Source organism: Oncorhynchus tshawytscha, linkage group LG27 (genome assembly GCF_018296145.1).
Source record: "Oncorhynchus tshawytscha isolate Ot180627B linkage group LG27, Otsh_v2.0, whole genome shotgun sequence".
Lineage (NCBI taxonomy): Eukaryota > Metazoa > Chordata > Actinopteri > Salmoniformes > Salmonidae > Oncorhynchus > Oncorhynchus tshawytscha.
In genome coordinates this window covers 4,731,259-4,747,803 of record NC_056455.1, presented here as the reverse complement: position 1 = coordinate 4,747,803, position 16,545 = coordinate 4,731,259, and the positions used below count along the sequence as shown (strand labels likewise).

At 43.6% G+C, this 16,545-nt stretch overlaps 1 protein-coding gene across 1 annotated transcript; it reads right to left on the bottom strand.

Moving 5' to 3' along the window:
- Positions 1–699: 699 nt before the first annotated feature.
- Positions 700–6,524, bottom strand: LOC112225819 (leucine-rich repeat-containing protein 3B-like). The gene is made up of 2 exons (XM_024389913.2): positions 6,168–6,524; positions 700–2,567 (listed from the first exon to the last, which is right to left on the bottom strand). Exon 2 carries the CDS (start codon positions 2,518–2,520, stop codon positions 1,666–1,668), a length of 855 nt encoding a protein of 284 aa, XP_024245681.2. The 5' UTR covers positions 2,521–2,567; positions 6,168–6,524; the 3' UTR covers positions 700–1,665.
- Positions 6,525–16,545: the final 10,021 nt, after the last annotated feature.

Below are 16,545 nucleotides of genomic sequence, written 5' to 3'. Positions count from 1 at the left end.
CTATATTTATTTGTGTGTGCATGTGCGTGTGCATGATTGACCCTCAGGGCTCAGTATCAGATTGGTGGTGTGTATGTCACCATGGCCATTAGAGCTCAGCTGCAATTTCCACAATGACAGGTAAATGCAAGGGAGAGAGAGAGGAGAGAGAGAGAGAGGCTACCCCCATTTTCCCATCCTCCACAAATGAGCACTTAAGATAGAGAGAAAGCGGACAGACTGTGGCTAGATACTGTACCAGGGTCAAGGGGCAGGGTTTTAATAGTTCCAGTAGGACAGGAGAAACACCATTCTGTATTGATTCCCATCCTACGTCATGATGTGGGAGGCCAGGGGAGATCCCATCGGCAGGCCCAGTTTCCAAACGGTGAGCAAGGATCAAATCTATATCATTTTTATTTCAGCCTGAGTGTGTGGAGTTTTACCGTGTGCATTGTGGCTGTCGTGTGTGTGTGTGTGTGTGTGTGTGTGTGTGTGTGTGTGTGTGTGTGTGTGTGTGTGTGTGTGTGTGTGACAGAAGTCATATTCAGTGCAGTCTGTCCCTAAAGCAGATTCATAGTTCTAAAAGACATACCCATTAATGAGATCAAAGGAATTCATGAGGCTTGGAGGAAATTGAAAGAAGACTTCAGACAGTGAACTCTTTTAAATGTTGTTTTTTTTCTTTCTTTTTTTACAATTACTTGTTGGACCCACTGATTGAAGTTGCGCAATTCATATTTCTAAACTAGTTTTGCCATCGTGCACTACGGTCTGTCAAATATCATAATTCAATATAATGAACACATTGTTCATTTAAAATAGATGAAAAGGTGACATGTTCAGGCGGACTTTGTGAGAAATGAAATATTACACGCAATACAACTGGGGGAAAAATATGGTATTGTGGCCAAAATAAAAAAGGAAGGAGCATTTCAGGATTTTATTCTTTCTGGTAAAATGTTTGATGATTACATGGGGCTTCTCATCCAGAAAATAAAGATCCAACATTCAATGAGTGCAGATGCTGGTCGAACAATGCAGTCTCTGTTACACTGCCAAGCACAGTATTATCACTAATATGGGGACATTTGATGACATCGTGCATTCCTGATTAATAACGAAACAGTGCCCTCGGCAGTCCATTGTGAAATAGTTATGCATTTGACAACCTTTCAATACCTCGTTGGAATTCAATCATTTTCAAATACAGAGTGTCTTACATAAAGACACAGACTGATTTGCAAATACATTTAGAATATTCACAAACGTGTCAAATAATTCCTTCATTCAACAAACAGCTATGTGGGGGAAAAATAAGAGTCTTCATTTCATGACGATTCATCAAAGAGTGTGAATTTGTTTGAATGAAATGTTACCGTGAGGTATTGCGTTTCCAATGGATTACTGGTGAAACCCTGTACAGTACAGTAGTATCCCGGTCTATTTCCAAGTTTGTGCATTTCCTTTTATGATCCCTTTGAGGTGTTTGGCTGTTATTTCCTGTGTCTCTACCTGACCTAGGTAAATATATGTCAAATACTTTCAAATACTACAGGTGCGCTTGATTTAGCTTACCTACTACCTAAGAATCGTCCCAAAAGTGCAAACTCTACCCCCTTGCACAGCAATCAAGCTAAATCAAGCACTGACAAAATGCATTTTGACCCAGGTCTGGTAATTTACTCACACCACTGTGCTGAGTTTAGAGGACTCCTCTGGCCTGTCCAGTTTGCTGGGAAGGGACTTGAGGTACTCCAGGTGTCTCCGTGCGTCCTCCTGGTTGTGCCTGACATAATACACCAGGTAGGAGATGACCATGGCGAACCAGCCGAACATGGTCACCAGCATGGCCACGTCCGTGGTCCTCTTGAGCCCTGCGCACAGGTCCAGGTCGGCCGCCACCATGATGAAGGGCACCCCTGTATCTATGCCAACGTCCTTGGGCTCCGAAGTGTGGCACACCACGCCAGCCAGTGAGGCCGGTTCCAGATCCAGCCGGGGCATAGCCACCTGGAGGCGGCAGTCACAGTGCCAGGGGTTGTGGGTGAGGTTGGCCTGGCCCCTAAGGCCACCCAGGACCTCGGGCTCCAGTGTGGTCAGTCTGTTAAAGGACAGGTCCAGGCTCCTGAGAGAGGGGACCAGACCCCGGAAGGCCCCCGGCTCCATCTGAGTTAGCTCATTGTGGGAGAGGTCCAGCTCGTTGAGTAAAGGAAGCCCTGCAAAGGCGTCGGCGGGGATGGTGGTAAGGAGGTTACCGTCCAGGTAAAGTCGGCGAGTGTCATTGGGCAGGTCATGCGGCACCTCCGCAAGGTGCATGTTGCTGCAGCGCACCACCCTCCCGCCGTCGGCCATCTCGGAGCAGTAGCAGCTCTCGGAGCAGCCGGTGTTTGCCCCGTGGAGGCCCGTGGTGGTGGCCCCGAGCGCCAGGCTGTGCAGCAACAGGCATGCCACCAAGGAGTGGCACAGCAGCCACTCTGCCGGCAGCGGCATGGTGGGATACAGGCATACCCTCCTGGAAGGACACAGCCCCTGGACCATCAGCCAAGACAACTCTGCATAGGTCACAGCTTCACCAACCAGCCGGCCTGAGAGACAATGAGGAAAAATGTCAGAGCGAAAATAATGAAGAAAAGGAACGAGGACAACAAGTGATTGCAAATGACACTAATATCAGTGTGGCAGAAGCAACACAGAACCATCTCGGTGTGAGTAATCCGAATTTCCATACAAGTGCCAGGTGTTATTTTGAAACCCACTTTGATCCTGACTGGGCTAATTGTAATGAATTGGCACTTGTGACATGACGAACAGAAAATGACAAAACACAGCTGTAGTGTAGAGGAGGAGTGGGATAGAGATCAGCGACGGCGTCATCCGTGCGTACAGATGACAGATAATGTGCTTCCTGCCAATGCAGTGATGGAACTCTCGTTGATTGGCATGTTTTTTCCTCTCTCGTCCCACTTCAACATTGCCGTGGAGTGACTTTGCATTACCATAATCCTGCTCTGATCCAGTGTAACTAGGGAGACAGACGCTCAAAATATATATATGGTCATGGTTATTTTAGAATGCAAAGTACTGTCAGCCTCTAATGGATTCAGAGTGAATATCTCTGAAACTCAGTCTTAGGGTCTCTAGGAACCTACAGTACCTAACCTAACCCGGTTTGTAGGATGTAGGATGTAGGCTATGGGCTAGATTAAATCAGATCTGTCTTAACCCGCGATAACCGACAACTGCATAGCAGCATTATTGTTTTCGGCGATGTCAGAGGTGGAACTACGTCTGGAGCTGTCGAGTCAGCAAGCGGCTCCTGGCATTATACTTATAGCGGACATTGCCATTGGCTGCACCAAGTTGCATTCGTAGAAATCCCATGCAGAATTGCTACAAGTTCCAACACTGTGTGTTGTAATCTACAACTCGATTTGGCTGATATCAACCCTCATTTCATTTAATGATTTTAAACTTGAGTGTCTGTTCTATAGAGCCTACATTTTCTCGTTCTGAACTTTCTAACACGGTTGGGATTTAAGGACAGGTGTGGTTTCGTGACAATGACGACAAGAGCAGCCGCTCACCGATTTGACTGCTTCCGAACACAGTTACACCTCCGACGTCGCCTAAACAAAAGCAATAAAACTGCTATGCAGTCGGCGGTTGTTGCGGGTTAAGGGTTCTATTCAATCTGTATCGTTGAAGCGTTCCAGATTGTTGTGATAGAAAAGTGATGGGCATTTCCGTTTGAGCCGACATATGCACACCTACCGGGAATGCAGTCTCTGCTAACATTTCAATTTCAATCACACTGTAATAGAGCCCTAATGCTGGAACTAATGGAATCTAGGGCTGAGTCTGTTTGGATGTAGCCTATGTCTGCAGCGGTAAGTAGGTCATCTTTGGGTCATTTAGTGTAAGTACATTTTGGGTCAATCAATGGAATGTTTCCGGGCCCATCGGTTCTGGAAACCCACTTTTCACTGAGACCCGACTCAGGTAACAGACTCTTGGGCAGCGCTGTCTGAGGCAGGCTGAGGCGCAGTAAATGCCACAGTCCAGTATCGTTTTACCTATCCTCTCTAAACCGCATAGAATATGTCTCCCCACTGACACAAAACCCCAGAGAAAGTGTTATGAGTTGGACGGGACGCTCACCGTTTCACCGCAACACAACTGTAGTCTAGAGCAGGGTTTCACAAACTCGGACACCCTGGGTGCACGTTTTGGTTTTTGCCCTAGCACTTTCTACACAGCCAATTCAAATAATCACAGCCTGTTGAGTACAGTTACAGTACATGATGCCTGTATGCAACAGGCAGATGTGATGGGATGGGAGCCATGTTGGATATTAAGATACCAGGTAGGAAAACCCTGGCCTAAAAGGTCTAAGAACCTTAGGAGAGCTTTTTTGGTCGTAGGCTAGGTTGGTTTTATGGATTCATGCTCTTCATAATTGTAAATCTTGCACATAAAAAATGTAAACATATTCTTCCTAAAGTATTCACCAGTGTACAAAAATGTAAAAAAAATTATATATAATGATAACTTCAAATAAATAAAACAGTAACTGGTATCTTTACTTCCAACATGGCTCCCATCCCATCAGATATGCCTGTTGCATACAGGCATAATGTACTGAAACTGTACTCTATCTGGCCGTTCGTTCAGCTTCTGGGAAATTAGCTCTATCCGACCAGATGGGCTCCACTTAGGCTGGTTTACAAATGACATAATCTAAGAGTGGCTCTTAAAGTCACATTACGAAAGGCAGCACGGCTCAATAAGAAGGACTGCGTCTCGCACACAGTCTCCTCAGAGCCAGGGTGAGGGATGGCCGAGTGTCTGGGAGGCCTGAGTGGACCATATAACAACCGTATTAGTGGTACCTGTCACAGCATGTCAAAGTCTGGTTTATTGGGGTTCTGCTGAATGCGTGAGGAGGAGAGGGGTACAACCTAATAAAGAAAATGACGAGAGGCAAAACATAGCATCATTTAACTTGACAACCACTAATTCCAAACAATACAGAACCCCATGATCTAAGTGGAATGGATTGATATACTGTGTGACTGTACTATAGTGTGTGTACTACAGTGTGTGACAGTGTGTGAGCGAGAGTAGGCTCAGTATTTAATTTGCTCAGTTACATCAGTTTTTTTCCTAATGACTTAGTACTATATAGGCCAAGATAGTATTGAATATAAACTCTCTCAGTTGCTTATTGAGTCCTGCAATAAGAAAAGCTGATGTAGCACTGTATAAACTGTTAATGTATGTTAAAAATACCTCAGGGCTTGGTGTACAGTGTGCACTCGCTGTCTGACTACAAGAAGAACATTTGAATGCATTAGATTAGACTATCCTCCCAGTAAGTGATATGGGGGAACTTGCAATTATCACGCGAAGGAAGGCCTCATGCTGTTATCCTATCCTGATTCCTCCCTCCTCCTCCTCCTCCTCCTCCGTGCAGCGATGGATATTCTCTAGTCATTGGTTTGACGTTCACACGGTTAACTTTTGTGCGACGGAGCGTTCATGCAATAGAAGAAACTGTCTCGAGGCTTGCCACTGCGAGCAGAGTTTACACAGACAGAAAACCCTTTTCCACAGTGGACACAGCATAGAAGTGTTATTGCAGGAATACTGGGGAAAAACCTGTATTCAGCTTGTTCCTAGTACATGATGTTTAGCAACTTTGGCTAAAGTAACTCTAAACATTTGTTTTGCATGTGAATTAGTTTCTCTGAATCGTTTCTTATATACCGTTCCTTTCAGCCGGACTACCAGGCATCACACAAAAAAACCTCTTGCAGACACAGTTCTAATACATTCAAACATTCAAAATGTGGGAACTTAATACATTCTGCAAAGTGCAGGACGTCAACAATCCTCTGCAAGGAATGAACCTTTGGCACATACAGTAGGCTATTATGAATTCATTGGGCCACTGACCGAAATCGGAGGTGTTTTAGGGATACCCTACATAACTTATTAATGATGGAATATTGAGGTGTAGTTTCCAAAAGCATATCATATCCCCCTGAGATATGCTTTATAAAATACACCTCAATATTCCAACATGACAATGAAAATTAAAAGGTCCCCAACAATATAAAGGACATATGTATTAATTCTATAATCTGATGCAAATGCAAGGCTGGCAAACATAAGGGCTTTCTTACCACTTCAGCTTTTGTTGTCTGGGAGAAGAACATTTGTCAGCATGCTTCACAGAACAGCGTCCATATCTCAAATGCGTTTACAGTACCCGCTTGCAATTCAGCGCAGCCGGAGAAATCCGCGTCAAAACCCCATGGACTGGAGCCTGCCTACCAGCATTCAATACCGATGGTTGTTGCCTCTCCGCCCCCCCCCCGCGATCTAGTTGAAATAAACACGACTGTAAATATAAAGAGGGACAAGAGGATCCTTTACCAAAACGTAACCTATTGTCTTAAAATTGTAATATCAAGCCGTCATACGCAGGCACAGGAGCGTTGAAGCATAACATCTCCTCACCACACATACACCACCTACTACAGTAGATGGTTACTGCTGCGCTGTGCGCTCTGCTGTGCGCGTCAACCCACATCGTGACTTCTGAGAGGCTGGAAACCTTTCCATGATTAATGTCATGCGCAGCCTTCAAGGGACGTGTGTAAAGGCTGTGAATGCTAAAATGACCTGCGCAGAATTACGTTTTCTGAACAATTATCCGAGCAATACAATAGCCTATGGTCACATGGGAAGTAGGCTACTAATGACTAATTCGTAATTTCTAATGGGGGATTGTTAGAGATACAATCTCAGAGATAACAATAATCTACAAAATGCTGACTATCCAAATTATAGACCCTCTCTGAGTGCTTCCAAGTAGAAAACGGGGATATCTAGAACCTAAAAGGGTTATTTGGTTGTCCCATAGTTCTAGGTAGAACCCATTCCACAGAGGGTTCTACATGAAACACAAAATAGTTCTACCTAGAATCAAAAATGGTTCTCCCATATCGACAGCCGAAAAACCGTTTCTGAACCCATTTTTCTATGAGTGTAGGCCTACGTCTATATGCAATGAGTGCTTCTGACTCTTGACACTAACTCTAGTTCACTTGAACTACAGGATTAACTGAATGACAACAGAGACTAAATGCAATTGTAATGAATAGTTTGGGGTAGGCCTCATCGCCAAGGAATGCTTCTTGTAACCAAATGTGTTAAGCGGAGCGACACAAGGGAACCCAAGAGCAAACCAAGATGAGGAAACAGGGATGAATGAACCAAAATATTTATTGTTACACAGAGAAATATGGAGTGCAGATCCAGGGAAGCTTGGATGAGTTGCAGAAAAACCAGACTGAGGTTGGAGTTGGCTGAGTAGAACAGGGCAAACAGGTCCTGAGGGGAATCCAAGGTAGTGGTGGTGAGTAAAATCCAGAGCAAGGTACTTGGGTGGTGTAATGTGGAACAGGAGCCAGAGACTGCAATGAGAAAATAAACAGTGTCAGGCAGGGAAGCAGGCACAGCAGAGTAACAAGATCTTGCGTAATCGTAAATGGCTAGAATCATGAACTGACTGAGCAGAGATTACAATTTGGCAGAGTGGAGTTGTCAGGACTGAGTATTTGTAGAGGTCTTGATTATGGAACGAGTTGCAGCTGGTAGGGATCTGCTCTGACTTCAGCACATCTGTCTCCAACCACACAGAGAGGGGAGAGAGAGTGTACAGGGGGAGGAACTGCAGGTCAAGAAGGCACCGGATGAACACCAGAGGGCGTAGCAGGAGCAAATGTGACAAGATGCTGATGACAGGTTGCCTTATGCTGGGCTGCTGGCATCGAAACCCCGCTGGGAGAACGGAGTTCAGTTGACGGGGCCTTCCGTTGGTGGGGGTGGAAGGTCGTTGGAAGACTGCTGCTGCAAAACAGCAAATGAGAGACACAAGGGTTGAGTTGACATAAATACTCCCCTAGATCACCGCCTGGTATGGCAACTGCACCGCCCTCAACCGTAAGGCTCTCCAGAGGGTAGTGAGGTCTGCACAACGCATCACCGGGGCAAACTACCTGCCCTCCAGGACACCTACACCACCCGATGCTACAGGAAGGCCATAAAGATCATCAAGGACATCAACCACCCGAGCCACTGCCTGTTCACCCCGCTGCCATCCAGAAGGCGAGGTCAGTACAGGTGCATCAAAGCTGGGACCGAGAGACTGAAAAACAGCTTCTATCTCAAGGCCATCAGACTGTTAAACAGCCACCACTAACATTGAGTGGCTACTGCCAACACACTGTCAATGACACTGACTCTACTCCAGCCACTTTAATCACGGGAATTGATGGGAAATGATGTAAATATATCACTAGCCACTTTAAACAATGCTACCTTATATAATGTTACTTACCCTACATTGTTCATCTCATATGCATACGTTGATACTGTACTCTATATCATCGACTGCATCCTTATGTAATACATGTATCACTAGCCACTTTAACTATGCCACTTGGTTTACATACTTATCTCATATGTACATACTGTACTCGATATCATCTACTGTATCTTGCCTATGCTGCTCTGTACCATCACTCATTCATATATCCTTATGTACATATTCTTTATCCCCTTACACTGTGTATGACAGTAGTTTTTTTGGAATTGTTAGTTAGATTACTTGCTCGTTATTACTGCATTGTCGGAACTAGAAGCACAAGCATTTCGCTACACTCGCATTAACATCTGCTAACCATGTGTATGTGACAAATAAAATTTGATTTGATTTGATTTGATTTGAGATGTTTGCCCATTGGTTGGAAGAATGGAAAGTGATTATTGCACGAGTGAGCCAAGAGGTTGTCCAACAATTGTGGTGGAATTGCTTTAGTGTGCCATGCTCATAGGCTGAAGTTAATAGGTGAATGACATTTCACAGGCTTGCTAATAGTAATGGAGGGGAGAGTCGTGATGCTATGCTGACGAGGTGACATTATCCCCTCATTCTATATAATTTAAATAACTCTAAGATTATATTTGGAGAACAGCAAAAACAAGCAAAAATCACCCCAGCCATTATCACAATGGTTCCTGTAGCTTCATTCACCTCAGTCGATCAACAAACACATCGTCTATTAGCTAAATAATTAGCCGCTATACATTAATGGGGATAGGCGGGGCAATTGTAAATCATGCAGCGCTGTGTGTCACGATCACAGATTTTAGAGAAACAACAAATGTCGGTACTTACAGTGCCTTGCGAAAGTATTCGGCCCCCTTGAACTTTGCGACCTTTTGCCACATTTCAGGCTTCAAACATAAAGATATAAAACTGTATTTTTGTGTGAAGAATCAACAACAAGTGGGACACAATCATTAAGTGGAACGACATTTATTGGATATTTCAAACTTTTTTAACAAATCAAAAACTGAAAAATTGGGTGTGCAAAATTATTCAGCCCCTTAAGTTAATACTTTGTAGCGCCACATTTTGCTGCGATTACAGCTGTAAGTCGCTTGGGGTATGTCTCTATCAGTTTTGCACATCGAGAGACTGAAATTTTTACCCATTCCTCCTTGCAAAACAGCTCGAGCTCAGTGAGGTTGGATGGAGAGCATTTGTGAACAGCAGTTTTCAGTTCTTTCCACAGATTCTCAATTGGATTCAGGTCTGGACTTTGACTTGGCCATTCTAACACCTGGATATGTTTATTTTTGAACCATTCCATTGTAGATTTTGCTTTATGTTTTGGATCATTGTCTTGTTGGAAGACAAATCTCCGTCCCAGTCTCAGGTCATTTGCAGACTCCATCAGGTTTTCTTCCAGAATGGTCCTGTATTTGGCTCCATCCATCTTCCCATCAATTTTAACTGTCTTCCCTGTCCCTGCTGAAGAAAAGCAGGCCCAAACCATGATGCTGCCACCACCATGTTTGACAGTGGGGATGGGGTGTTCAGGGTGATGAGCTGTGTTGCTTTTACACCAAACATAACGTTTTGCATTGTTGCCAAAAAGTTACATTTTGGTTTCATCTGACCAGAGCACCTTCTTCCACATGTTTGGTGTGTCTCCCAGGTGGCTTGTGGCAAACTTTAAACAACACTTTTATGGATATCTTTAAGAAATGGCTTTCTTCTTGCCACTCTTCCATAAAGGCCAGATTTGTGCAATATACGACTGATTGTTGTCCTATGGACAGAGTCTCCCACCTCAGCTGTAGATCTCTGCAGTTCATCCAGAGTGATCATGGGCCTCTTCGCTGCATCTCTGATCAGTCTTCTCCTTGTATGAGCTGAAAGTTTAGAGGGACGGCCAGGTCTTGGTAGATTTGCAGTGGTCTGATACTCCTTCCATTTCAATATTATCGCTTGCACAGTGCTCCTTGGGATGTTTAAAGCTTGGGAAATCTTTTTGTATCCAAATCCGGCTTTAAACTTCTTCACAACAGTATCTCGGACCTGCCTGGTGTGTTCCTTGTTCTTCATGATGCTCTCTGCGCTTTTAACGGACCTCTGAGACTATCACAGTGCAGGTGCATTTATACGGAGACTTGATTACACACAGGTGGATTGTATTTATCATCATTAGTCATTTAGGTCAACATTGGATCATTCAGAGATCCTCACTGAACTTCTGGAGAGAGTTTGCTGCACTGAAAGTAAAGGGGCTGAATAATTTTGCACGCCCAATTTTTCAGTTTTTGATTTGTTAAAAAGTTTGAAATATCCAATAAATGTCGTTCCACTTCATGATTGTGTCCCACTTGTTGTTGATTCTTCACAAAAAAAAACAGTTTTATATCTTTATGTTTGAAGCCTGAAATGTGGCAAAAGGTCGCAAAGTTCAAGGGGGCCGAATACTTTCGCAAGGCACTGTAGATAGCCAAAGAGCTGGGAAATCTGTTTGCTGCCAACATTTTCCTTTTGGACAAAAATTATAAGAATATGGAGAGTTATGAAGTTATGAAAACGGGGTGTTTTGCAAATGTTGAACTCATAATATGACTACTAATACTGGAAAAGCTAAATCAAAGTCCAAGTATACAGATTTGACAATATACTTGCAGAAAAATATAATGTGAATGCAAATGTCTCGTTCATGATTTGCCCAAATGTACCTGGATGACTTCACACTAAATGTAATGTAGTTTGCTCATACTTTAAGTTATCCGTCTGAACCTTTGCACATTCACTGGTGCCATCTTCTGGACACCATCGGAATTACAACCAGAGTGATGGCTAGATGTGGGACCTTTCTGTTGCATTTCAAAGATGGTGGTAGAAGAAAAAAAACTTTTTTCTTTGTATTTTCTTCTACCAGATCTATTGTGTTATTTTCTCCTACATTCAATTCACATTTCCACAAACTTTCAAATGGTACCAAGAATATGCATATCCTTGCTTCAGGGCCTGAGCTACAGGCAGTTAGATTTGGGTATGTCCTTTTAGGCGAAAATTGAAAAAAAAGGGCTATCCCTAAGAAGAGGGAGGCCCTTTATCTACTTCTCCAGAGTCAGATGAACTTGTGGATACCATTTTTACGTCTTTGTCCAGTATGAAATAAGTTAAAGGGAGTTTTGCAGCCAATGCTAACTGGCAGCAAGCATAATGACCCGAAGTCTACAGATATCTGCTAAAACCGGGGATTACAAATTATATTATAATGTAATACAGAGGGATCTGTTAGCGGGAAAAGTATTTTATTAGCACAAAGTAAACAAATACATTTTTTTATTTTACAGCTCATTTCCTGCAATTCTACATATTTTGGCGCAACTTATGCAATGTTAATATGAAATCTGAGTGAGAGTGACTAGCAAAATCATTGGGGGCTCCCTGGAGACCAGGGCCCCTGGGCTCGTGCCCTGCGTGCCTGGTCGGTAATTCGGCCATGATTACTACAAGTTGAGATAGATGGCTAGACTAACTAGACTAATTTACCAATCTTATACATGTTAACTGGCATGGGCTAATTGAGTGACTGTCAGTGAGTGACACACAGTATAATTAGAGGATAACCGATGATGTTCAACTAAGTTTTGAAATTGCACATTGTGTGTTCTACTATTCTTACTTAACAGTAATTTGAGGCCCAGACTGACAAAAATAATATGGAGTTACAGCCATGAGAATAAGTCGACCTTCAGCTACACTGTCTGTCAGCCATTGTAAAATAGGCCTAAAGAGTCAAATTGTAAGCTATGAGACTCTGTTCTCAAAGGCTATCATCTCTAGGAAAGAGCACCCTGCTTGATATCTGATATGGCTGAAATAGAAGGAGGAATCTCCAAAATGTAGAAGAATTGAAAAAGTGTTTATGGAGGATATCCATTAAGTGTAGTGGAGAAGAGAGAGAGAGAAGACTCACTTTCACCTGTCTCATTAAACAGAAAAAAAGAAGGATGAGGATAAAAAACAATTGAATGCAGCTCTGCATCCTTACTGATAAAAGAGATAGAAGTGTGACTAAAGGGAGGTTAGGGAGAATATAATTACATAAGAAGGAGTGCACATGTACAGAGTAGCAAGACAATAATGTATTTAAAGGGGTTGAAAATAACCTCAGAAGAGAGGGTGTGAAAGGCAGGGAAGGAGAGAGAGAGAGAGCGAGAGAGCGAGAGGGGGGAGGAAGGGAAAGAGGGCGAGAGAGAGGAGTGTGTTGAGGAAAATGGAGCGCGGGAGAGGGGAATGGAGAGAGCTGTCAAATTCTCACTTTCTTCCTCAAGCCTTGTTTCCTCAATCCCTTACAAAGCTCGTTGGAGGAGGAGGCCTGGGGGAGGGACCTTAAATCCTCTTCTCTAATGCAAGGATGTGCTGGCGAGTAACGTTTTGAGACACAGCCAGGGTTTGCAGCTGCAATGGAGAGCCGTAAGGGAGCTAAAGACAAACGAGTGTCACAGAGGTGGTCAGGATGGAAGTTTGCTTTGAGAGGACACCGATGCTCTCTCTCTCACCCCTCAAGAACACACTGTCACAACGCTCTGATTGTCCTCACAACGCTCTGATTGTCCTCACAACGCTCTGATTGTCCTCGCAACGCTCTGATTGTCCTCGCAACGCTCTGATTGTCCTCACAACGCTCGGACTGTCCTCACAACGCTCTGATTGTCCTCACAATGCTCTGATTGTCCTCGCAACGCTCTGATTGTCCTCGCAACGCTCTGATTGTCCTCACAACGCTCTGATTGTCCTCACAACGCTCTGACTGTCCTCACAACGCTCTGATTGTCCTCACAACGCTCTGATTGTCCTTTGCAATGCTCTGATTGTCCTCGCAATGCTCTGATTGTCCTCACAACGCTCTGATTGTCCTCACAACGCTCTGATTGTCCTCGCAACACTCTGATTGTCCTCACAACGCTCTGATTGTCCTCACAATGCTCTATTTGTCCTCACAACGCTCTGATTGTCCTCGCAACGCTCTGATTGTCCTCACAACGCTCTGATTGTCCTCACAACACTCTGATTGTCCTCACGACACTCCTCAAAAGCAATCCATTTCTTTCTGCCGTTGCGCTAGATCGCCCGCAAGTAATCTCTCTTGTAATCTACAGTTCATTGTGCTAGAGTGCCAGCATGGAATGCAGTACTCAATAATGTTACGTTTTTTTTATGCTTGGGAAAGGAAAGTTCAAGGCAATAAGAGAAAATGTTCTGAAGTGAAGTTCGTTATGTTTTGGCTGAGGCTTTGTGTGTACATGTCTGTCTATATACAGTAGACACCAGACCAGGCTGCAGTTTACATTTTCCATCTCTGCCCAACTTTCCCTGACTAGTGTGCGTCTAGCCAGTGTTCAGTATGCCTCGTCAGGCCTCTGACTGCAGGAGGAGTGTGATGGTTTTATAAAGGAAGCTCATTAAAGCTGCACGGTGTCTCCACACCTGGTGTGTGTGTCTTCAGCCCTGATACCTTGCCCCCTGTCCCCTGTCAGCCCTGGTTAGCTTCTAAGCCAGGCACAGCTAGTTTTACTGGGTGCTGCTGGCTGACAGGTGCCCTCACACATAAAGGTTCCACACACCTGTTGCCAGGCTCACACATACACCCACTCAGGTATAATCAATGACACTCAGGAGAAGACACACACACACACACACATTTGTTTGACTATCCTTGTGGGGACCAAACAATTGATTTCCAATCGAAATCGACACACACAGAAATATGTTTTATATATAAAAATGTAATAATGAAAAGGATGACATGACCGGCAGCCCACGGGCCTTAGAAAATGTCTTTTTAAAAGACATTTATGCAATTTCTCTGTTATACTAATCTATAATGACCTTTTGGATGATCAGTGGACCAAGGTGGGCCGGGCCGGGTTTTCTCATTGGCTGAGGTCACGCAAATTTACATTCAAAGTCAAATTCTACATCAGCAAAGAGACCTGCTCCGACTCTGTCATCAGTTAGACAGATCATGGGCTGAAAACCTCCAGAAACAGTGCCTGTAAACGTCGGAAGAGCATATTCTACATTGTCACCTCACTCAAAACGTTCTATGTTTTGTGTGTCTAAAACCGGGATTTAGTCAAACAGTAAAGTGCATTATCGTCACGGTTCCTGTAAGTGTCCGCTCTCCCCATGTGCCTGTGCCCTCACTGGGGCCTGTTTCTGCAATGAGCGAGCCACTCTCCTCTCACCCCATGCGCTCGAGAGAGAGAAAAAAAATATTCTAAACATACAACAAGATTCGTCCCCTTGTCGAAGAGAGGAGGGCCTCAGTTTTCGGTAGGTATAATTATGTATTTCTCAACTCTCAATATTCATCTCAGTAGCATCTATTTTACAACCAAGATATTTGAGATATGGAGGTCATGGGTAGTAGCCTACAACTGCAACGTCTATTTTAAGACATTTAATTTTCTTTTGGATGAATACATGGCTACTAGCAGTGGGTACTATACTTAGAGACAGCAATTAAGCAACGTGTCTTCAGATGTTGAAACCCAAATGAATTAGCCTATGTTATTAGTTAGTGCACATAATCTTATTTTATATTAAACCTTATATTAACAGGTAAGTTGACTGAGAACACTTTACTTTTTCCACATGTTGTTACTTTACAGCCTTATTCTAAAATGGACTAAATGCTTTTTTCCCTCATCAATCTACACACAATACCCCATAACGACAAAACAAAAACAGGTTTAAAAACCTGAAATATCACATTTAACTAAGATTTCAGACCCTTTACTCAGTACTTTCTTGAAGCATCTTTGGCAGCGATTACAGCCTCAAGTCTTTTTGAGTGTGACGCTACAAGTTTGGCACACCTGTATTTGGTGAGTTTCTCCCATTCTACTCTGCAGATCCTCTTAAGCTCTGTCAGATTGGATGGGGAGCGTCACTGCACAGCTATTTTCAGGCCTCTCCAGAGATGTTCGATAAGGCTCTGGCTGGGCCACTCAAGGATATTCAGAGACTTGAACCGACGCCACTCCTGCATTGTCTTGGCTGTGTGCTTAGGTTCTTTGTCCTGTTGGAAGTTGAACATCCGCCCCAGTCTGAGGTCCTGAGCACTCTGGAGCAGGTTTTTATCAAGGATCTGTCTGTACTTTGCTCCGTTCATCTTACCCTCGATCCTGACTAGTCTCCCTGCTGCTGAAAAACATTGCTGCAGCATGATGCTGCCACCATGTTTCACCCACCATGCTTCACCGTATGGATGGCGCCAGATTTCCTCTAGATGTGACTCTTGGCTTTCAGGCCAAAGAGTTCCATCTTGGTTTTATCAGACCAGAGAATCTTGTTTCTCATGGTCTGAGAGTCATTTAGGTGCCTTTTGGCAAACTCCAAGCGGGCAGTCGTGCCTTTTACTGAAGAGTGGTTTCTGTCTGGCCACTCTACCATAAAGGCCTGATTGGTGGAGGGCAGCAAAGATTGTTGTCCTTCTGGAAAGTTCTCCCATCTCCACAGAGGAACTCTGGAACTCTGTCAGAGTGACCATTGGGTTCTTGGTCACCTCCCTGACCTCACTTCTTCCATTTAAAAATTATTTTGAATAAATTTGCCAAAAATTCTAAAAGACTGTTTTCACTTTGTCATTATGGGGTACTGTGTGTAGATTGATGAGAAAAAATGATAATTTCATTCATTTTAGAATAAGGCTGTTACCTAACAAAATGTGGAAAAAGTGAAGGGGTCGGAATACTTTCCGAATGCACTGTGCATATGTAATTGAACTCTATTGAACAAAAATAAAGCAGGAAATTCTGGAGACCTATTTTGACAGTAAAATATAGCAACTATAGTCTAATTGTGAACTCACAAATCATGGCAGTCACTGGGTTATGTTGCACATCAAAATATCTTGAAACTTGCATTCCTACTTGGACATGTTAGACGAAACCACTTATTTCAAGAATACCTCAGTAGTCTATGAGTTACTATATAAGAGAAATAATAATAATGTATCAGCTTAATCGAGGTGTAGATTTACACATCTCAGATTCCAGTGTTTGAAATTGTACACATGGAATTTCTCTTAATGTGACTCTGTGCAGCCAATGGCAATGTCCGCTTTAGGTTTAATACCAGGAGCCGCTTGTGGATTTGACAGCTCT

Bases quoted from the DNA above. Each gene is read 5' to 3' on its own strand.
- LOC112225819 (XM_024389913.2), bottom strand. From the start codon at position 2,520: ATGGTCCAGGGGCTGTGTCCTTCCAGGAGGGTATGCCTGTATCCCACC.